The sequence below is a fragment of the Anarhichas minor genome, unplaced genomic scaffold (genome assembly GCF_050575085.1).
Source record: "Anarhichas minor isolate MPS153535 unplaced genomic scaffold, ASM5057508v1 ptg000028l, whole genome shotgun sequence".
Classification (NCBI taxonomy): Eukaryota; Metazoa; Chordata; class Actinopteri; order Perciformes; family Anarhichadidae; genus Anarhichas; species Anarhichas minor.
Genome location: NW_027466474.1, coordinates 18393595 through 18417948, shown reverse-complemented (window position 1 = coordinate 18417948; position 24354 = coordinate 18393595). Strand labels below are relative to the sequence as shown.

At 42.2% G+C, this 24354-nt stretch overlaps 1 protein-coding gene across 4 annotated transcripts in view; it reads right to left on the bottom strand.

Annotated features, from left to right (window-relative positions):
- The window catches only part of il1rapl2 (interleukin 1 receptor accessory protein-like 2), a 364876-nt gene that overhangs the window by 1764 nt on the left and 338758 nt on the right, over window positions 1-24354 (bottom strand). For 3 of the 4 annotated variants that reach the window (XM_076103526.1, XM_076103527.1, XM_076103529.1), the window contains 10 exons: window positions 18698-18843; window positions 9366-9506; window positions 8354-8414; window positions 7142-7251; window positions 3487-3632; window positions 3306-3383; window positions 3080-3196; window positions 1342-1464; window positions 389-628; window positions 177-207 (listed from right to left, as the gene is read on the bottom strand). In XM_076103526.1, coding sequence (XP_075959641.1) covers window positions 177-207; window positions 389-628; window positions 1342-1464; window positions 3080-3196; window positions 3306-3383; window positions 3487-3632; window positions 7142-7251; window positions 8354-8414; window positions 9366-9506; window positions 18698-18843 — 1193 coding nt within the window. The remainder of the gene's footprint in view (window positions 1-176; window positions 208-388; window positions 629-1341; window positions 1465-3079; window positions 3197-3305; window positions 3384-3486; window positions 3633-7141; window positions 7252-8353; window positions 8415-9365; window positions 9507-18697; window positions 18844-24354) is intronic. The other variant, XM_076103528.1, reaches the window with a different exon arrangement.

Sequence of the window (24354 nt, the reverse complement as noted above, 5' to 3'; positions counted from 1 at the left end):
TCTGTAATTCTACAGTACAGTACTATTGCATGCCAATAGTGCACCATGCCTCATATATGTGACAACTATACTGTATGTGACAGCTAAATCCCAGTCTGTGAAAACCAATACATATTTTAGATTGGATAATATGAAGGTGCTATTTTAATTCTACATGTTCTTTTATCCAAACAGACCTCTTGTTCCCCAGTGATCTGCTCTGAACCCCTGGGGAGAAAAGAGGGGTTTGATTTTTAATTGATTAAACTCTGAGTACATGCACATAAACAACAGCATGGACATTTAATGAAAGGATACACTGTTGTTGGATGCTAGAAACTATCTAGGAACTGCAAAAAAAGAAAACAAAAAAAACAACAAGAAGTGGTCCAGTCTTTTTTCCCCTCACCTGTCCATTCAGCAGTGTCATAGGGATGTTGCAATAGACGTGGCGCCCTCCGGGGCCCAGAGTGGAGAACTGCACGGTGGAGGGAGGTGGGAGGGGGGGCGACAGGGAGGAGGGCTGTGGGGGAAGCTGGAACTCGTAGCTGCGGCAGAAATGCCTCATTTGGGCTGCTGTGGCAGTGTGGCCGCCTCCCAGCGGCAACGTCATCTGGTTGTAGTCGGGGATCTCTGTCGCTAAGGGAACCTGCAGTGAGACAACATGACTTTCTGTTAACACTTATAGAGTATTATCCCAAGAGGCAATTCAACTTTAGAGTTCTTTATGCCAATACTATCATTTCTGGATGAACTGTGAAAGCCAATAATCGTCTTTGGATCCAGTCTGGTCGAATAATTGTGGTTCTTTTAAAGGGCAATGGTGGAGATACAGGCAGTGCAGCCAATGGAGCGGCACTAGGACTCGTTCTCTAATGGGGCCCAAACATGGGCCGTCTGGGTAATCATGCACACAGTGTACTCAAGGACAGAGGAACCTAAGTGGCCCGGTCTCTTTAAAATGTAGTTTGACGAAAGCACTTTAAAATATGCTAACCCATGTGTGTCATTGTTACATTTGTATTACATTTCAAATGACGTGCCACTAGTCTGCATAAATGCCATCGCATTTTCTTTTCTTTTCATTTTTAGATATACAGGAGGTGAGAGAGAGTTATTTTTGATGAGGTGGGGGTGATAAGGCCCCTGCTGCACACACCCTGACCTATAAAATCCAAGATCTGTGTGTGATACTGTGTTTGTGCCATGCGTGCATCTACATGTGTGTTTGCATGACTGTGCGCACACCTCACACGTAAACATTTTGTTGCACCGGTGTCTGTCGTTACTACATGACACAACTAGTTTATAGAAACATCAGGCCCAAGTAGAACATCTGTTTGAAGTGAGACAGCAGCTGACCTGATGATGTCCATGGCGACTCTCATTGGGGTGCGCCAAGGAGGCGGAGGTGGTTGTCATGGCAATGGTGGAGACGGTGGTCTGCAGGTCACCAAAGAGACCCTGTTCACCGGAGTCCATCACCTGTTACCATAGAAACAGATTTATACAAATGTTGAAGTCGTCAAGGAGATTTTATCTTGCAGATGCTACCACAGTGATAGGAAACGTTGGTGGGTTATGTTTAAAGATAAGACACACGCTATTCTATGTTCTCATTAAAAGAACACGTCACCAACAAAATGACCATTTGTGTATCATTTATACTGGTGTCTTCCTCTGAGCCATGGAGCTCCATTGTTCTCCAAAAAACGTTCAAAACGCATAAATTAAATAAAACAGTGAGCAGCCTTTTCTGGAAATCACTCGGGTGCATTTTTTAAGGAGGGCTCGGGGCTTCGTACCACAGACAGGATATGGAAAGTCAAAAACTCAACACAGCCGTCCTCTGTTGACACTACGAAAAATAAGGAATAACAAATCATGGCCTTATTATTTATATTATTTGAAAATTTGTATCAAGGTTCAAGTTCCCTGTGCAGTATTCTTTACTCTTCTTGAAAGTTAGTCTTGAAACAACAGTTGCTACATGTCTTCTGGCGTACTTCATATCAGTACCGGTCATACTACGTGTACAGACAACAACGCTGAGAGAAATATGATTGCAGATGAAAGCCAGAGGTTCAGAAAAAACAAATCACAGACTTGGTTTGTTTCCTTTGGTCTGAAACTATCTTGTGAAAGTTCACTCTGTTGCATTTATGTATTTAGTTCATTTCAGTTAACGCTGTCCAAGTCCAAGTGAACTAGGACAGGGAAACAAACGTCCCATGGATTCAGGCAGTCCATAAAATGTCATCCTCCAACGTTGCGGTGGCGGCGAGGGGGGTCAAAACACAGCTGATTGCCATTCAGTGTGTGCTGCTGAGCATCATGGATTACTTAATTTCTTCAGAGTTCTTGCGCCATTTTTCAAGAAGTTAGGTAACGTTCCTCGGCCAATGAATTGAGGATGCACTACATTGTGTTGTAACAGGTTCTCCAAGCATCAGATGCCAATGTCTCAGTCACAAAGCCCTGAAAGTTAGGATGTGTGGTGAGTTACAATGGCACTGTTCTCACCTGGCCCGATGAACAGAACTAAAGGTCTCTTCCACTCACATAGTTCACTCTGTCTTTGCTTCTCAGTGATTATCCTCCAGTGCCAAGCAGAAGCAGAACAATCCTTTGCTAATCAGGGCATACACCACCTGAGGTGTTAACACATGGTAAACATGTACACATTGTTTCCCCATTGTGACTCCAATTTTCATACATTACCTGTATTTAGCAGACATTTCAAAGGCCATCTGTTTGTTGTGAGTGTGTGTGCCCTCAGGGGAGCATAAGTAAATGTGCTGACATAATTTCCGCAGCTAATTTTACATTTTATTTTTAGTAGGCTCCTAGACATGCCATGGAGATGTTCTGCCTTTAAACCTGTAGCTATACCCTCTCTGTTTGGTCCATGACTAGAAGGAAAAGGGTGTCAGGGCTCATTCTCTAAAACCTGCAAATTCAACTGTTCTCTCAAACTATGTGTTAGCAAAAAGTGAATGTTGCTCTTTGGTACTAGGTAGTTAATGTCTGAGGTTGTGCTCATGCAAACACTGCCAGCGTGTATATGACAATGTTAGACTTCTGTTTACGGCAGTAGTACCTGGCGTCTGGACAATGTCTCTCTGCGTTTAGCAGGCATCTCGTAGACCACCTGTTTCCAAAACTTAGACGACAGCTCATTGCTCTTAGGACCCCTCCACTTGATGATGGATAGAACCTGAGGAGAGTAGAACACATCATTTCGTCGTCTTATTGCTTCTAGTCTCCCGGTGTCTAACGACACCCCTCAGATCGCACCCTTCTATTCATCCCTCTCTCTCTTATACCTTGATCGTATGTTTAAGTGCTTCCACCTCCTGGTAGTTGATGACATTCTTCAGGTCTGCACACTCTATCATGATCACCTGGACGCACAGAAGAGGGGTTTAAGAAGGGAGAACAGAGCAGCTTTTCAAGCATCTCTCCGTATTGTCCTTCACGTTTCCCGTTCGCTTCCCCAATCATCACCTTGATCTCCCCGGTAACCAGCATGGAGTGGAGGCGCGTCTCAATCTGGAAGATGCTCCACCCTCTCTTGGCGACAAACTCCGGAGTCAAAACGATGATCAAACGTCTGCTCTGCTCCACGCTACGAGCCAAGTCCTCAATGTAGGCTGGGAGAGGGAGAGGCATGGAGGCAAAGTTAGAGCGAAACAGAGCAAACTGAAAAACAGTTCCAAACTAAATCTATGGAAAGTGAATATGTTCCTATTATTTTTTTTCTATTTTTCTTTACATAGAATTAAATATATTTCTCAAAATGCTCCAGCTATTCCTTTAGTCGTGCATTTCTTTCTCAAAAATAACAAGAACATAAAAAGAGATAAAAACCCAGTGTGTCAGTTATTACAACAGGAAAAGGCAGAATAACATTGGGGAAACATCCCTGTATAGTATCTGCTGGCGCCGCCCTTCTGACTGACAGCAGTGTATCGTAGAGTGACAGAAATGCTTGTGCAAGAGCTTTGGCTCTGACACAGCGCAGTGGAATCAGCTCTAAAAGGGGGATACACCCAACATCAGCTTTCACGTCTAAGTTACGGAGGGAAAAGTGAACTTCAGTTGGTGAATCTGCAGGTGAGGAGATGTGCAAAGGGAACTCAATGCAGCGCCACGAGTTCACCGCGGTTTTAAACGCTTCTTTTCATCCCCAGCATTGTGTTTTTGCTTCACACCGAGCCCACCGCCAACTCATCCTCCCAAACTGTCCACTTTTCAAATGATTCCTTTGTGACATTCTCAATGTTTTTGTAACGCAAGTCATTATTTATTTTTTTCTCTTTTCAGTTAGCGGAAATGTCTGAAAACTGTGTTCTGTGATAAAACAGATTGCCTCTCTTTGTATGTGTCTCTCCTCCTCCTACCATCTCTTCGCCTGCTAACTAAATTAATGACAGAGACTTTCCAACAACACATTGCAATTTCACGCTCAATTTGAGGGGCACAAATAGAACATCCCAAAAAGTCAGTCCCTTTCTCTCTCTCTGCTGCTCTGCTGTTCCATCTCTCTCTTTTCCTCCCAGTTAACCTCCCCCTCCTCCCTCCTGCCCCTCACTTCCTCTTCCTGCTCTCTATTTTTGAGGATTATGTAAATCAATTAATGAAATAACACAAATCAATGACCCCGTCCCCACCTCTCCCTGTTCCCGTTGTTTGTTTCTTGCTCCCTCGTTCATTTCGGAGGGCTAATGGAGTGGATAATTGAACGGTGTATTTTAGGTCGATTGCCATGTTGCTCTGTCAATGGCTTTGGTGAGCATTGAAAAGGCACCTCTCTCTCTGTGTGATTCACTCATTCATCTTCACACTGCGTAACCTTTAGTTCGTACGCGGCTCAGACAGTGAGCGGTTTTGCACGGTGGACATTTGTTTTTAGGATGTTTTCAGGGCATTTTTGGAGGAAATATGACTTTGTGTGTTTGTGTCGTGACTGTGTGCTGTAAGGAGGCATCATTTTGCCAAAGGGCAATTTATTATGAACCATTTTTAAGTGAATTTATTTATGTATTTCAGGAGAAAATGTTAAATAGTGCAAAGAACACACATTAGTTTGTTACTTTATAGCGGCTACATTTTATTTTAGGATGTTTTTTTGGACAAGCTGAATTAGGGGTTATGAAATGCTAATGCACAGGGGAGGATGGCTCAATATTTGATTCAATGCATTAGTTTGATACTTCAGTTGAAGTACCCAGGTGCCCCGGCGACTACTGAATGTGCTTTATGATGTTTTTTAAAACAATGAGCAGGTATACTTCATCGTCACTCTTTTTGAAGCACATAATCACATTGTCAAAGTTAAATGTTGTCTATTTGTAACGGGACAACAAAAATACCACAAATTGTAGAAATAAAAAAGTATTATTATGAAAAAAAACCCGATGATAGAATATCTTAGATACCTGTTTATTAGGTTTGGATGAAACCTTAGGACATGATGTGTGCCACTGCTCTGCTACCTACAACTACAGTGATTGGCTTAAAAAGTAAACTGTCCATATTTGGGTCACAGTATCTCAGGCTCGGAATAGAAAACATACCAGAATGTTGCTTTTCATTGCTCCATTTTTGGTCTCTTAAAACTCTGGTTATATTACATGTGTTTCCTTGGTAACCACTTGGCTAAAAGTCCGGACTGTGCTGTCGTTTTATTTTGCATTTGAATATTAACCAAATCAGTTCTCAAAATAAAAGTGCAACGTTGTCTTTAAAGCGATACAGCATTTGCATGTAGAATACAGTGTGTGTGTGTTTGCTGTCTGTGAAGAGGCAGTCAGGAACAAAGACAACAAGATGGACCTACTGAATGTAATGTAAGCTCATGAATGCAAGTCCAAAAGCACATGACTGGTTGACCCTTCACTGCATTGGAGCGCTGAAATAGATTCGACCAGCTATTAGAAAAGATAAGAAGATCAGGTGTACTCCTAATATCTCTGTGGGGACATTTGTTCTGGACTCCATCCTGCAGTCCCATAGTACATTCAAAAACATACAAACAACACAGAGCTTCCATGTAACAGTTTGCACATAAACACCTTCTGAATTGTATTGAAAAAAAAGATAGAACATCATTTCATGTTATCTAACAAATTCAGTCCATATTTGCTGCCGTTTAGTCTTTCAAAAACATTTACACTGCAGCCAGAAAGCAGTTTGTTCTCACTCTTGCACACAACGGGAGGCAAGCAGCATAAAAATATTCATTATTGCAACTTGAATAATCCTCCCAATTGTATAAATATCCAGGAAAGCAGTTCATATGTGCATAGGCACAGATACCTTTAACAATTTCAAATGTGAGTTTATGTGAAACAGGCCTGCAGCTAGCAAGGCCAGAGATGAGTTTAACAATGATGGATGTGTGTGTGTGTGTGTGTGTGTGTGTGTGTGTGTGTGTGTGTGTGTGTGTGTGTGTGTGTGTGTGTGTGTGCGTGCTGGGAATACTGACAAATCTGTTTATTATAGTATATCTGCCTTTTTTTACTCATATTCTTTATGGTTCAGTGTGTGTCAATAATGGAATTGTGTGTCTGCGTGCACTTGTGTGTGTGTGTATGTGTGTGTCAGGTCAGAGCATTGACAGATAGGGCAATACCAGTCATATTTCCCCCTCCAGTTGGACAGAGAGTGACACATAACCCTACAAATGATGACAAACGGTGTGTGTGTGTGTGTGTGTGTGTGTGAGTGCGTGTGTGTGTGTGTGTGTGTGTGTGTGTGTGTGTGCGTGCGTGTGTACTGTGTAAACTCCAGACATCCTGTGCTGTATGTGTGGGAATCTGTTGATGTGAAATTGAGATCTAGACATGTGAAAGACACATATTGTGTGCAATAGTTTCAAAAGGAAGTGAAAACAGGAACATGTCTGAGGTAGAGCAACACTGTGTCATGTTCCTGTGTGTGTGTGTGTGTGTGTGTGTGTGTGTGCGGGGTGGTTGAGTGTACGCGATTTACACCTGAGCTCATACACAGACGTGTGTGTCTTTTTGCAAGTGTGTTATGATGAAGATCAGCATACGTTCTTATTTATTCTGACAGAGTGATGGATTCTGGGTATTGGGGGCTGTAATGGAGGAGGGGAAGAGAGGCTAGAGAGACAGATAGATGGATGGATACTTACTACTGCTGGGTATTAGATCTCTGTCTGGTATGAACAGCTTGTATCCATAATGTTTCTCTAAAACGTCCGGCAGGATCTCCAAAGCAAATGCTTCCTCATCGCTGCTCGACCTGCCGGGGAAGAGAACAACAATCACGGCTCCAGATTCAAAACCAACTAGTCAAAACCTTCATTTTATTGTTTTTATTGTGTGTTTTTCTTATGTAGCAAAATGGGACAACAGACTACATTTTGAGTTGCCTGGTTTTGGAGATAGAGATGTCTGCCTTTACTTAAATATAATGGGACTTTATGCCCCGAATACATTTGAAAGACTCCACAACAATGTATCTTTCCAGGAAACGTGACCTGGTTAGTCAAGATACTCCACAGACCTTGTTGTGAGCAGTTTGATGGAGGAACTTTTTACTTTCAATCACAGTTTCTGTTCACAACAAGGTCTGATGCTTTGTGCAGCACAAGCTGAGTGCCATATAGTCCCTTTATATTTGAGAGAAGGCAGACAATATGTGTGTTGAATATGATCTTTGAAAATGCAAAATATAAAGTGTAAATATATGATGTATTTTTGTTATTGGGAATTTAGGAAAGATTAAGAATGCCTACAAAGTCTTGTATGATGCAAGACATTTACAAGTGGACGCCTTTGCTTCTGCAGTGAACCGTAGTAGTGTTGAACTCATTTGTAACTTTAGTACAGTAGTAATGCGTAACATGCACCCAAAGCAGGAGAAGGGACATAATGGCTGAAGCCTGATGGTGGCGCTAGACCAAAGTGTGACCATTAAAAATAATGCTACCAAACCTGGCGATGTCACTGTAATGAGTGTAATGATGCAATGCAAAAATCATTGCGCTTGGCTTTCGTTTGCCAAGAAATAGTCCCAGCAAGTAACAAGTAACGCCCTCTAAAACCTTGTGCATGGATCAAAAAACAATATCCAACGTGCTAATTAATGAGCTCTGGAGAGAACCAGATTGTCTGTTTCCCCCTGCTCTCAGTTTGTATGCTAAGCTAGGCTAACCCCGTCATGACTGTTGGTGTTTTCAATCTACATTTAAACATTTACAACCATTAAATGTCCAAAGCACATGTTCGAGGTTAGCAAGTCCTTTTTTTTACGGCTGTGATTGTTAGTTTGAGAGTCAGTCTTGTTAGCGTGATATGAAAGCATTGTTAAATACATATACATGTGTACAGCAGACACTGACCTGCCCAAACAGTCTAGTTCCACTTTAGTGTAGGACAGATAGGCGTCGTACTCCTTATTGTCTGTGAAGAGAGACACAGAGTGAGTGAGAGAACACAATAGAGGGCAGGTACACATCTTTTGGAAATCAGTCAGTTTGAATGATTTTAGGCATTTGCATCACAATTATCACATTCTATTTTCATTTCAGGAATAGCTTTGCTGATCACGTTTAAAGCCAAGTTTGACCTCTGACCTCCTTACAAACAGATTCAAATGTATTACTGTATTTAAGATTGTACTTTTTCTTGAATGTTGTGATTGTAGATAGTTTACTACATTTGAAACATGATGAGCTGACCCCATCCTGAGTGATGATACTTTCTGATCATTCCTACATCTGGATGAGAATGAAGGGAATCAGCAGTTCATCTCTGGGGCATGAGATCTCAGCAAATCAGAACGGATCATTTGAAATCAATGCTTTGAATCAATACTGCAACATTACGTCTTTGTACTTTTCTTTGTGTATTTTGTTTTCTCCATGGAGCTGTTATTTATTCGGATTCATTGCTTTGTCGATTTCACTTTTCAAACGAGCTGTACAAAATAAAGCTCATCATTCATCCTCAATTTATGACAGAAAAAACAAAAGTCAAGTCAAATGAAGAACAAATGTTGGTTGTTCATTGTTTTCTCTGAGTGTAGACTTGAGTGAGTGTAATTATTGTGTGTTGTTATCTGTTGTTCTTTATAACGCCTCAGCAACATGTTTCTATCACAACTTACCAATGGCCTTTCACTCATACACACTCATTATACAGAGAGGGTGTGTGTGTACACAACATATGGCAACAGGGAAACCTCTTCAACTGTATTCCCTCAAACATCCTCTTGCTCATGTCTTCCATGTTTGTAGTTCTCTGCTCTCTCCGGATGCAATACGTCTGTTGACATGAGCCCTGATTCTGTCGTTAACACTGCTGCCGTATGGTTGTCCTGCAGTAAAAGTGAGCACACCCAGCGAGGCTTACCGTCTTCGGTTTCATCACTTCCAAAGTGTCTCCTGTAGCAGAGCATGATCTCCAGGTTGTAACACTTATAAAGTGCTGTCAGGACTCCCAGCAGCAACAATATGACTCCCAGACCTCCAGCCAGCTCCAGACGATACATATCTGCAGTCAGAGAGGTACAGCAGCGAAGGGAGGAGAGAAGAGATCGATGAGATCGTACAGTTTATCAGTTCATGTTCAAAGCATCTCTGACGCTGACGTCAAGGAAGAAGGAGGAGAGGTTTGAAATACCCAGGGGGCTCAGTTTTCTGCTGGATGTGTAAGTTTAGTGAGCAAACGTGTTGTCATACGAACTTTAAACCAAGTTCATTTTAGAAAATGATCGCTCGTTGATGTGTTTGTTCGGCTGTTTTTCTTCCCTCCTGTCATCGTTTCGTCCATCAAGATTTAAAGGAAGCGTATGTGACTTTTACTGATGAGTTGTAAGTTGTACTGATCAGACTGGCTCAGCTACTTCAGTTACACAGTAACATCTAGCTTATTAACATTAGCTAACATTAGCCACTATAAGCTACTGGTCATACCAGGCTAAGTAAGGATGTAGCAGCAAAGCCCTTGAGTGTGTTGAGTGTATTGAATTGATCAATGGTGTATTTATTGCATATGAAAGAGGAGTGAGAGGAGACATGCGTTATGGGTTATTATTCTCCTATAAATGTGGATCCGGATGCTTACCATTGAACTATTGAGAGAAGCACTGCTTTTATTGGAGGTGGGGAAGTTAAACCAACCAGTGAAACCTTATCCTGAGACATTCTTTTTCTTGTAAAAGATAAGCACACTGTTCGAAAACTATTTTACAACAAAGGTGAGATTTATGCTTTACGGGGTTGGTGTAACTACAACTTTTATAGTTTGCATGCCCGTTGGTTGCATTGTGTATTTACACACACACACACACACACACACACACACACACCAACTCATTGGTAGCTGCTGACTTTTTCAGGAAACAGAAATCTGTTAAAAACAGAACGTACAATGTAAGGCTGTTAAAGAAATATATAGTTGAAATAGCTTAATATGTATCTTATTGTTCTCTGAAATGACCTCCCACGATGCATCTTTTTACAGTCCATAATCTGGCTTAAGTTACCACATTTCACCAGTAGACGTCTCCCCAACTCTACTCTGAGCTGCTGCACCACCTTAATCATACACGAAACCACTGAAGAGGTGGGACAGCGACAGAGTTGGGGGACAGGGAGGGAGGGAGAGAAGGAATGTCGGTCCGGGGGGGGGGGGGGGTATAGTGAAATTGAACTAATTACCAAATATTTGCTCTGCAGTAAAAGTAACTCAAATTGCTTCCATTAGTAATGAGTCACATTTAGAGACCTCCGCTCCCCCCCCGTGTTCCTCTCTCTGTCCCTCCCCCGTCACTCCATCACACTCCCTCCTCCATCTATCTTCCTCAGATATTTTCCATTAGTAATGAGTCACTTGCCGCGGCCTCCCGATATCGTTGCACAGGGAAAATGGGAGCAGAATCTGAATGCTGAAGTTTAATTATGCTTTTAACTTATTAGGCATGAAAAGAGAAGTCAACGGTAATGGTCGGGTGTCTGCATGTGTGGGGAGGAAGATGCTGAGGGAAATTTAAATGAGATTTTTGACATAACTTTTCTCCCTGTCGTACTCTTTGTCCTCTCTTCACAAGCGAACACAGCAACACCGACACCACCTTCATTCAATTCCACAGCCTTTACTCTCAATTTTCAATTAAATTCAATATGCTTTATTGGCATGAGCGTAACAAAGACAATACTGCCAAAGCGTCAAGTGATCATGGCTTCATTAGAAGTGCATTTAGCATCTGTTGCCAAAGCAATTTTGATGATGAAATAAAAATAGCCTTAAAGTTTGTCTCCCGTCGTACCATCTGTCTCTTCATTCATTGGAACTATGAGAGGCTGCAAAGCCTTCAGATGCAGCTTATTTTAAGGCAGCTAAAAGTGAATAAAACTATGAAAACCTCAACCTCTCTCCAGACTCTAGTGAACATACATTCGAAATGCTATCCCCAACATTTAATAATCTTTTCAGCCAACACCGAGAAGACGTACTCTTCCTCGCTATGTCCACACAGGTGTTCTCTGTCACTATGTGTGCATATTGACATCTCCCTCATTCTCTCCCTCTGTCTTTATTATTACCTCATGGAGGTTGCGACTTTGCATAATCCCAACATAGCCTCACACAACCTCAACTTGAGCAGCGGTCAAATCGGCCACAATGAACAAAACACACGTGTGGGTGTGTGGGGCCTTCGACGTGCTCAGGGACAAAAATAGAAATTTGAACATTGGCAAACATCATGCGAGTGAAGATCTTGTGATATCACCAAAAGCTCCAGAACAGCTTGGACCTGGTGTTATAATACATTTCCCCACACAAAGTTAGAAACAAGGGAGCGCACATACATGATTCTTTCTCGGCGGGGGGGGGGGGGGGGGTAGATATTATCACTCAATGGCTTTATATACACATTTCAAGTGTCTCGTATTCAGATCAGACTTACGACACTTCATCCACATCTTTGATTGCAAATCTGACTCCATCTGTCTCGCTTCTACCAGCCGACGAGCAAAGTCGCTGAAGCTCCAACTACAGTCCAGAGGGTGATAGTAGCTGCGTGATAGCTGCCATAAACGCAACAGGAACAAACGTTGCACACCGGCAATTTAGTCACAACAATTACAAGACGAGACACGGGGAGAACGACTGCTAATGTCAGCATAACAGCTGTCATTATCACAGGGGACACATCCTGATGGTGGGAATCTGTACAGGCCCGCTTACTGACAGTTACACTCGGAAGGAGCACGCACTTAAGAGCGACTGATGCATTCACACCTTTTCAACATCTGACTAAAATGCATCTCATTCCTTCTTGAATGTTTCTTGGGTGCATTTTGTTTTTATTGTATGTGAAAGGGCAGTATGGGGCTGTATCTCCGTTCCTCATCCCAAATCAGTCCTCCCTGCACTGCCCACATCTCTATGTTCTGCCTGTAGAAACCTTTGAATGACATCATAGATTCTTTCTAGTGCCTGTCTATCATTTTCTCTCAATCCCTCCTCCTCTCCTGTCAGCTCTTTCAGTCGGCCTCCCTCCCTCCATTTTTTTTCACCTAGTAAGTCTCTTGTCATGGTGGCTGAAGTCAGCTCTTTCCGCTCTGTCAGTCACAATAAGTGGATGCGTCCGGTGTGTGTGTGTATTACAGGTGCGCACGTGTGTCTGCGCGCACGTGCATGCACGCCACACGGATGCACCAACCCGTTAACATCGGCCCACTGCGGGGTGAGAGCACACCCTAATTCAATCACACACACGGTGCATGAAATCAAGCTTTGATAACTTGGGCTAACTTACGGTAGCTTGTGCTTCGTTAAGGCTGTCGTGTCGCGTTCAGGCGCGCAAAATGTGACCCCGTTAGCCTCAGAGGCTCCGGGCCGGGAGGCGCTGGAACAGTCTGCCGGCTAGTTAGCCTGGCTAGTGAACTTTTAAAGAAGCAGCCTACAGGCTGCTAGAGGTGGACATTAGGAATGACTTTGCACATCCAAACGGTTATGTTCAGTTCAATTCAAAGGTCAACAGTCACTGACGGTGTATTTAGATCATGTACATCGCTGTTAAACACAGCGTGACCGTCTTTAGTTCAGTCTCTTAAACTTAAAGTTCAGTCTGTTGCTGTAAACTTGGCCCTGTATGAGCACTGCTTCTTTGTTTGAGTGCTCAGCTCCCCCAGAACAAAGTCTCACTGTGACTGTCTGTGATTTTTTGTGGTCGTTCAAAAAGCTTTTGACCAGAAAGTGTATCACGACTGCGGTGCTTTTAAGTCAACGGTGAGGGGGAGCTCCTCTGCTAAAAGCTCCTGATTGAGTCAGTGACATTGCTGATGCATTGCACTCAGTTCATCTCCATATGTCTTTGTCCATTCATACAGCGCCTCTAGCCTACAGCACACGTTTGGAAGTTTGTTAGTGAACTTTTAAGAGGTGAGAACAACAAAGATAAGGTAAATAAATCCATGTGTCCCAGTAAAGTAATTTGCTTCTGTGATCCTTTTGAATGTTTTCGCTTATTTTTCTGTACCAGTTTTGTACACAGGAACTACGCACACAATTCTGAATACTCACGAATCAACAAAAAGACTCAGCAGCACATATGTTTCTCCAGCAGGATTATTACGTGTCTACTTAAGGTGATTTACCAAGTATTCACTTTTAGCTGCACACAGCACTCAACCAGCCACTGCTCTTGTTTTGTGATCCAACACCGCATGTTATTTTTGCATCATATTTTGTATAAACTGAGCTGATATTAATGCTTCCTCTTCTAGCTCTACTGAAGACGAGCTCTATGTGGAATAGTCAGTTGCTGCACCTTATTAAAAAAAGTATGATCGTAACAGTGTTAGCCCCCCCCCCCCCCCCCCTCAATGCCAGTCAATGTCATTTACAGCTAAAAGCTGAAATATATTATATTAAAATATCCCTGTACTTCCACTCAAAATCATGGTCAATGTCATTTTTGGTTTCAATGAAATCCTCTTCAGCTGTCAAAAATACTTCCTAGGTTGACCAAATAATGGCACTAAAACTACGCTGTTACACTCAATCGCTGGCTCATTTCCCTTAAATCTCCACTGATCACAGAGAAGGAGATGTGGATGAAGACAAAGGGGAGTTTTAGGCTTTGGGACAACTGAGATGTGGATTGTGCATGTAATGAGCAGCAATTGTCACGTATCGCTGGACTTTCTAAGGGAAAAAATGAGCAGTATACATTTTTAAAGATATATGAACCGTCGTGTGAGGATTCGTCTCATTTGAAGCTGACAGAGCAGCTACACACAGAGCAGTGCTGCTGTGGCTAACAGGGATACTTTGAACACGAGTAGATGTACGTACTGTATGTGCATGTAGTAAAGTGCACTCAAACACAGGAAGTGTGCTTTTTAAATGGTACACTTGTGAGGAGTGTGTGTGTGTGTGGCACGTCACACACACACACACACACACACACACACGTACGACCCCACAGTTCCCATCCTGACCCACTGTGGAGGTGTGTGTCTGTGTGATCCCATGTGTGTGCGTGCCTGTGTGAGAGTCCCTTGGGTGCTAGTTAAGTATAGTAAGATAGATTTGACACCCAAGGCATTCAGCAGCAGTCTTCACAGGGAGGGTTTTTAGTCCTCCTCTCTCCTCTTTTTTATTTTCTCTTCACTTAGACTATATTCTCACACACCCCTCAGCCTCCCCGCCTTTATCTCTCCGTCTGCATCTATTATTTCTCCCTTGTTCTCCATTTCCTCGCCTCGTTCTGTCTCCCACCGTTTCTGTGTCTGTTTATCTCTTTCCACATTCCCCCCAAATCCCCCCTGTCCCTGCTCTTCTGCATTACCAACATTTATTTTTATTTCACATAGAGGACATTCACACAGCCCTCTTTGCCGCCCAAAATTCGAGGTAACAGAGACAATTCATCTCCTCCTCCGGCGCTGTTCTGCTTTGTCTCTCTAGGTTTCTCTCTCTTTCTCCGGGTCGTGGCCTCCGACTCAAACGGGCCCCGTTCTCTCTGCTCTTCAGATGGAAAGCACGATACCGCAGGACTGCTGCAAAATGTTTTACAAAGGGAGCTGTGCCCTCGTGCATTTTTCAGCGGAATATTCAAAGCTGTGACTACGAGATCCTGTTCTTTTCTACTGTCTCCATCTGTGTTGCTCAGCACTGGTTGCTGTGGTGTTTTTATCACCACACTTTCTAAGAGAACAACGGTCAATCAGACTCTGATTACAGAGTGTCCAGTGCTGTAAGATCTGTTCTCTTGGACTTCCTGTTGGTCAGTCTGAGAGTCTACATGTGTGATACTGTGTTCTTCTTGTCATCCGTTTCAGGACAGCTACCCAAATGTTTGAAATGAATCTTTGAAAAAAAGCTTTTATACATCATTTCATGTTGAAAGCACACTTTAAAGTGTTCATCATCTTGGAAGCTGACATCCACATATATTTACTGGGCAGTTGAAGAAGCTTCAGGTCCTGATCTGGAGGGGTTTTCCTTGTTAACAGAATTATAAAAAGAAGTGGATTATGTCCCAGGTAACTAGAGCAGATACAGTTTCATATTGAGCATGTCAGGGTTCAAATCAAAGCACTGCATTCTGGGACAACACACTGGGAAAGCTTTAAATGCAGAACTTGACTTGGCTACTTGTTTACTGTCTAATTGACAGTGTGAATATAAATGAAGGTTCCTTAATGTTTAACCTGATTAGAGGAATAGTTTGACATTTTGGGAAATTTGCTTATTTGCTCTCTTGGCAAGAGATGAATGAAAACATTGACACCACTCATATCTTTGCACTTAGTGCCAAGAGGGGATACGCTGAGTTTACCATAGCGTAAAGACAGGAAGCAGGGGGAAACAGATCTATCTTATGTTCAAAAAGACATCTACAGTTGTGTGAAAAAGTGTTTGCCCCCTTCCTGATTTCTTTGTCACACTTAAATGTTTCAGATCATCAAACAAATTTAAATATTAGACAAAGATAACACAAGTAAACACAAAATGCAGTTTTTAAATGAAGGTTTTTATTATTAAGGGGAAAAACAAATCCAAACCTACATGGCCCTGTGTGAAAAAGTGATTGCCCCCCCCCCCTGTTAAAACATAAATTAACTGTGGTTTATCACATCTTTGGAAAGCTGAGTTCAATTTCTCTAGCCACACCCAGGCCTGATTACTGCCACACCTGTTCTCAATCAAGAAATCACTTAAATAGGACCTGCCTGACAAAGTGAGGTAGACCAAAAGATCCTCAAAAGCTAGACATCATGCTGCGATCCAAAGAAATTCAGGAACAAATGAGAAACAAAGTAATTGAGATCTATCAGTCTGGAAAAGGTTACAAAGCCATTTCTAAAGCTTTGGGACTCCAGCGAACCACAGTGAGAGCCATTATCCACAAATGGCGAAAACATGGAACCAAAATTACCCCAAGCGACGACTCATCCAAGAGGTCACAAAAGACCCCAGAACAACATCCAAAGAACTGCAGGCCTCACTTGCCTCAATTAAGGTCAGTGTTCATGACTTCACCATAAGAAAGAGACTGGGCAAAAATGGCCTGCATGGCAGAGTTCCAAGACGAAAACCACTGCTGAGCAAAAAGAACATAAAGGCTCGTCTCAGTTTTGCCAGAAAACATCTTGATGATCCCCAAGACTTTTGGGAAAATACTCTTTGGACTGACGAGACAAAAGTTGAACTTTTTGGAAGGTGTATGTCCCATTACATCTGGCGTAAAAGTAACACGGCATTTCAGAAAAGGAACATCATACCAACAGTAAAATATGGTGGTGGTAGTGTGATGGTCTGGGGCTGTTTTGCTGCTTCAGGACCTGGAAGACTTGCTGTGGTAAATGGAACCATGAATTCTGCTGTCTACCAAAAAATCCTGAAGGAGAATGTCCGGCCATCTGTTCGTGACCTCAAGCTGAAGCGCACTTGGGTTCTGCAGCAGGACAATGATCCAAAACACACCAGCAAGTCCACCTCTGAATGGCTTAAGAAAAACAAAATGAAGACTTTGGAGTGGCCTAGTCAAAGTCCCGACCTGAATCCGATTGAGATACTGTGGCATGACCTTAAAAAGGCGGTTCATGCTCGAAAACCCTCCAATGTGGCTGAATTACAACAATTCTGCAAAGATGAGTGGGCCAAAATTCCTCTACAGCGCCGTAAAAGACTCATTGCCAGTTATCACAAACGCTTGATTGCAGTTGTTGCTTCTAAGGGTGGCCCAACCAGTTATTAGGTTTAGGGGGCAATCACTTTTTCACACAGGGCCATGTAGGTTTGGATTTTTTTTCCCCCTTAATAATAAAAACCTTCATTTAAAAACTGCATTTTGTGTTTACTTGTGTTATCTTTGTCTAATATTTAAATTTGTTTGATGATCTGAAACATTTAAGTGTGACAAACATGCAAAAAAATAAGAAATCAGGAAGGGGGCAAACACTTTTTCACACAACTGTATATCTCTGAAGCTAAACTAATTAACATACTGCATCATGTTTATTTAATGCATGCAGAAACTGAAATATCTACCGGCTTACTTTTTCCTGGTAATCAGCAGCTAGGTGGAGTGACTGTCATTTTTACTTTTAGAGTTTGCTAATTAGTGAACTCTAGAGGTACTAGCTGTTTCCCCCTGTCCCTGCTTACATAATTGCCTCATAGACACGAGGGATCAATTTGTCAAAGTCTCAGAAAGAAAGCAGATAAGGGTGTTTCTCACGTTGCTTATTATTTATTCTATACATTAATTCTTAATGAGATATAGAATACATACTTAGGTTTTCATGGTATCAGACTTCACAGCATCAGTGACCTTTGCTGGTTGCAAGAGTTTGAACAACTTTAGCACAATGGTTTGGTTCTCAATTTTGAATTTGTTACAGGTAATAAATGTAACTCGAAAATTCCTAAAGAAATTTTGACAGTGTGGCTTCTACTGCCCGAAGAAATCGCAATATATACACACGCCAATGTTACCGGTAGAGTCATTCAGGTTCAATTGAGCTAGAGCTACTCTCTTTTCTGCATTTTAGATTAATACTCTTGGATTGAATCTTGTATTTGTGGGGCTTTTATTTTGAAAGGGCGGTACTGGGTGGGTGAGAGAGGGGGAGAGGAGACAGAATCATAATGTTTGACACTAAAATGAGAGGCTTCATCACAAGCATTCCAGTTAAAATTCATTCTGTGGGGCTTTTAATTTGAAATGGGGAGGGGGGGGGGGGTGAGAGGGGAAAAGTCCTCTAAAAATATCTAAGACCTGAATGACTGTATGAGAGAGAGAGACACACAGAGAGAGAGACAGACAGAGAGATAGAGGGTGTGTGCGTGTGTGTCTCAGTGCCTCTGTGTGTTTATCAACATCACTAATGAGCTCATATAAACACCTGTGTGCTTGGGTGCATGTTGGTGATTGGAGCACCTGTGTTAGAGGCTAATTAAGAGAGAGAGTAACCAGTGATTTCCAACAAAACTACCTGTCAAACATATGCCCTCTATACCAAAACCATGAGACTAATCAATACAATATGGATACCGTCAGAGAGATAAGACTCTGCCAAACGATGTGTTTTTGATGTTTGTGGTCTTAAAAATGTGAGCTCAAGCGCAATATGCAAAACTGGTACATCTGGTGCACTTCTGTGATTCCGTCTCACTGAAACTAGAGGAAGGGTAGGAAAGGGAAAGAGATGGTGGTCTACCTTTCTTTTGCAGTATAGCACTCCCGCTGCGCCTTCCTATGTGGTTCTCCACGTAACAGGTGTAGTTGGCCAGGTCTGCCTCGTCCAGAGCATCAAACGTTAAGGACAGCTGCACCTCCTTCTCCCCTAAATGCTCCCTCAAAATCCTGGACAAACACGGGACAAGAAGGTAATAGTCAGAGACAGCAGGGACATCCCTGTACCCCAAATGTACTCCTTTAAAAACCTTTAAGGAAGACAGGGAGAACATAAACATGTATGAAACATTTGATGGATTAGCTGGAGTTGTATCCCAGATTATTTAAAAAAAAAATAACCTTCAAGGAAGAAATGTGAGAGGCAAGAAGAGGAGAGGGAGTGTGAGAACAAGGGGAGAAGTAAACATGTATAACTCTTAGAGACAGGTGGAGGTCCATCTCCTACATTGCTCCACAAAATGCTGTGAAAGGAGAAAGAGGTGAGCAGGAGAGAAGGGGGAAGGAAGAGAAGAGGAGATGAGAAATAAAGAGTGGAGCAGTGTCGAGTGTAGAGCAGATGAAGAAGGAGGGCAGAGAGGAGCAAGGAGGCACGTGTAGAAAACGTTGGCGACAGCTGGAAAAAAGGCTCTCGCCTTATGGTGAGGTCATACTCCTCTAAAAGCCTGCGGGGAAGAGAGAAGGCGGAGGAGGGGCAGACTCAGATGGGTCACGACGTGCACCTCTGAGTCTGATTTGAGGTCAGATTCAGCCATAATCAGTGATATCTGAGTACCAACTGCTGACATGCCATATTTAGTCAGCGCATATGGTCCGGTAGCATCACAGGTTGGGGAAATGTCTCTCATTTCATATGGCTTTAGAATTAAGTCAACGCAATGTTGCTGTCTCTTTTTTTTTTGCTTTTTGTTGTTTATCAAGGTGAACGCGATGCAAAATGCCTGGTAAACTCAACACTATGCAAGCGGCATCAATTGTTTGTTGAGGGGACTTATTTCAGCATTCGACTCATTTGTTCGGCCCACTCTTTGTTAGATATAGGTAGCTAGCTAGCTAGCTCACATTAACTCTGTGAGATCACTTGAAACCCATTCACGTAGGTATCAGATGCTCAGAGCCACGGACGTAGCATTGAGAGTGGAAACCCCTCAAAGGGTGGGAAGGAGGGGTGGTGGATTGTTCAAACAAACAGAACATTTACTCTGTGGTTTGCTGTTTGTTTCCCTCATCTCTGTAGCTTACTCTACAAGCATACTTATTTTAAGCCAAACCATGATTTTTTTCGAACCCTAACCAAGACCGCGACCGTTTTACAATGTTCACGGTGTGCAAAACCCTCTGCACGAAGATTCTTACCAAACAGCCAAAACTTAGCAAACCTGCCGTATGCAGGATAAGAGAACCACTACAGTCCTAGTTGCTAAGTTGTGATTGGACAATCGTTGTTTGAGGGATGAGGTTATAAACAAACAACACCACAGTTGCAAGACTTCAACGTCAAGACCACTAATAGTTTCTATGTTCGGCTAATGTTTCGAATGATGCCGTTGAATTTTTCCAAAGCCTGCTGTAATCACGTTGAGCCAATAGTTAGCAACGACAAGCAACGAAAGCTTACAAATCCATGAGAGGGCTATATAATGATTTTATATTGAAGTGCAAGACTTTAAAATCTCATAAGCTTGTCTTAACCAAAGACCCTACTTTAGGCATCTGACCAAAAACCCATTCAAAAAAACCATTGACGTTAAGATGAGGGAGCTGGAACGGCCAAAATGCGGACTCATTTCTGGGTTTTTGGACTAATTCCTGCAGTTCTATTAACAAAATCTGTCCTGTGGTCCAAAGGGGAGGATTATTTCAAAAGTCAGTGTCTTGTGAAATGAACTCAGTACCAGCTACACATACTTGAGGATTCACAGCTTGGACCTCAGAGGAAATTGCCTAAGACTGGAAACCAGAGAAAATGAGTTTGAGTGTGAGTAAGACACATCTGGACAGGGTTTTGGAGTGTCACATGGGCGAAGACACCTGTGTCAAATAGCTAGCATTTCATAAAACTGTATTTAAACTGTTATCAAAGTTTGGTTTTTACAACATGATGTAGAATTTGGCCATAACCACAGCAAAAATATCAATATCAAAACAAACACAAGCAATAATTACAGCACAATGCTACATGCCAGTGATGCAATTTCTTTTATTCACTGTATGTGTTGCAACAGGAGATGTTTTTTAAGAGGCTCTTAGACACCATGTAACTGCAAGCATGAAGAGCTTATCTCATAAAAACCTTCCAAAAGGGATTACATTTTCAATTTGGACGATGAAGTGGCTGAATCTAAAGTAAGGGAAAGCCCTGCAAATGGCCTTGCTCACACAAATCCATTATTTGGAATAATGGTTAAGCTTCCTGTAGAGAAACCTGAACACTTGATGCACATAGTGAAGAGGGAGTAAAAAAAGAATAAGAAAAAAAGGATGAATGAATTAGGCAAAAGAGCACGAGATGACAAAACATACTTTAAAAAAAACAAAAGATAACCTTTTATTTATTCTTCCTACTAAAAAGCACACATTTTAGTGATTTCCATTAATTGTTGACTGCATGAACTGCACCAGAACAGCCTTTTTGAATACACATGGTTTAAACAATAATTTACAAAATGGTAGCCTACATTGCTAGAAACTCGTTTTTTTCTAATGCTAACCAGATGTAGGCCTGATTAAAAATGAATAAATGAAGATTGATTTATAGGTTTGCTGTCAGATTTCACACAATGTAGTCATCCTCATACGTGTATATACAGTGCCTGTAAGTGGTATTGCCCAGCTCAATATGCAATATGGAATCTTCTGAAATGAGCTGTGGTGCGTAAGAGGTAAGCATTGAGAGCCGCCATCAGCTCTGCCTGTGGAATAATGATCCATGAATTAATTTGCAGCTGTAGCCAGCTCAGGCAAACGTTATTGATATATTATCTCTACATTCCCTCATATATTATTTTTATGTAATATAATAATATAATAATTTCTCCCCCCTAAGCTAATTTGTCTCAAGTATGAACTAGCCTTCCACCACATTTGAATGAGTTTATGTCTCCCAGCGACTTTCGTTCTTTAAAGAAAAAACAAAAGGATAAAATATTGCATATTCAGCATATAGGGCGGGTCATCCCTGCACAAAGGGGTTGAACCACATGGGAGTCGGCACAGTCAAGCCATGGCCAACAGAGATGAGGTTCCATGGGGTTCTGCTCTGAAACTCACCATGAAAAAGAATCATATCTCTCACTTGAGGCTTTTATCCAACTGCTTGCATGTTTCGACACACAACCTTTTAGCATGAGCGGTCGCTGTGGGAATTGAACTCCTGACCCTCTCAATATTTATGCTTTTCTCAACCCCGTTTAGCAACAGAGAAGCAGAAAGAAGCTGTGAAATCTGAATACAGTATTAGTAGTGTCATGGTCACCTTACAGGAAGAATCGTGAGATTGAAAATGTCAAAGGTTTCTGAAGAAATACATCAAATGATTTGGATCACCACTGTAAGTGTATTTTTCTCTCTGTCGGTGTTTTAGAGTGTGTGTGTGTCACTATCATGTCTACCAGGACAGAGTATTAGAGGTCACTGTCAAAAGCAGCGACGTGCTAAAATCCTCGATTAAAAACACATCACTTCCGCTCCTCCTTTTCTCACCCCAGCCGTTTCAGACCTCCTTTTCTTCTCCTCTTACCTCCCTCCATCTCTCTCCAATCCATAACTCTCTCCACATCTGCTTTTAAACACAGTCCAACTAATTTATGTCTGAGTAGTGAATAATCATTCTGCCCATCTGTGATTGTTTTCTATACAACACTTAAGACATGGGTAAGATCTCCACTTTCATGTTAATGCAATGCTAATGTTATCACACTTGGCAATCATTTTTCAAAAAGATCAACAACCTCCTCTTCTCACACTCCGGTCATCTCAGTATTCACATCCTCCTCAACCTCACTGCTGCTTTTGACACCATCAACTTCAGCATTCTTCTACTGCCTGGGTCTACCTCAGTATCACTAGTACTGCCCTCTGGCTTCAGCCATTGTGTCCACCTCTGATGCGCCACCTCTGTCCCAAGGTGTACCCCAGGGCTCATCACTTGGTCCTCCCCTGTTCATCTTATCCATCTTCACGGTCTCCACTTCCACTGCTGCACAGATGATATCCAGCTCTATATGTCCACAAAATACATCGGCAATACATTTCACTCCACCATGTCCTACTGCCTCTCTGAATCATGGATGAAAACCAACTCTCTTAAACTGAACTCTGAAATCTGGAAAAAGGTCTCGTCAAAACTATGCAAACCACGTCCATAACCGTTACCAGCTCCACTCTGTCTCCCACTCCTCACATCTGCAAACCGGATTGTGGACACCAATAGCATGAATAGCAACCGCTATCGGCCATGTCTCAAGGTGTGATTCACAAAAGATATTATTTTTTGGCAGATGATTGCAGTTATATATAAGTATAAATGTCGTACTCATTTGCATGAAAAGGGGCCAATTTTGCGCCAAATTTAGCGCAGTTAGGGGTGCGTGACAGTCTTTGTGGGTGTTTTGAGATTTCCGCGTTTTCTTTTTGTCTTATTTAAGCAATTCTAGCAGCCGTGAAGGCCATGCTTTTGGTGAATTCGCCCCATAAAGTATATTGACAATGCTCTCCTTTCTGAAGTCTATGCAACTCTATGGAACTGATACATGCCTTTGCTACAGTCAGACTTCACTTCCACAGTAGTATTGCTTATAGTAACCAAAGTTATTAAAAGATAATGCCACAGTCCTTAATATGACCCTAATCAAGATAAAAAAAAGTAGTTCTTCTCTAACCATTGTACTTGTCATGGTAAAATAGTCTCTGAAACAACCTTTAGGTGATATAAAACACCTCTACACCTCTAGGTCCATGGAAAACTAATACTGGTAACTTTAGAAAAAGTGTAAACAGTAGCAAATAATAATCTAGAATGATGCAGATACGAGCTCTGGTTAAAAGAACCTTAAAACAGTGAGGCTTCAACAAGTTGGATCGGACAGCTGATGTGAATTTCAAGCAGGTAAAGAAGCCTCCACACCACTAGACATATGGGCCAGCGCTGCTTTCAAGTGAAAATGTGAAGGAAGCATCGGCCCAAATGGAAATATTGCAATTACAAATTCATTGCACATGATCGAACCACAAACTTTCATAGCTGAGTTGCAGAAATGTTCAGCGGCTGGACAGCATTGAAGCCGTGCCAACCACTGCAGTAAAACTGAAGATACTGCTCATATATATGATGCTGGTGGGAAAAAAAAGAACTCTTGAATTCATGAAGGAGACAGTTGCAGGTTTTGCAGAAGATGAGCGTGGAGAAAAAAGTGTGAAACGTCCTGTCTGTCGTGTATATTCACAGGTGGCCGCTCTCTCTGGGTGGTGTAGTAATAATGAGCGGAGAGTGTCAACAGTTCTCTCAAATACCGCAGGGTAACAAGAATTGGTAATTACGGGTGCTCACATTGTCATGGAGGCCACGAGATCCTATGCAACTAGACAGGGACACACACACACACACACACACAGTCAAATGGCCGGCGCTGCAGCAGGATGGGTGGTGGGCGCCGAACGTGGACAGATTAATGTGCAACACAG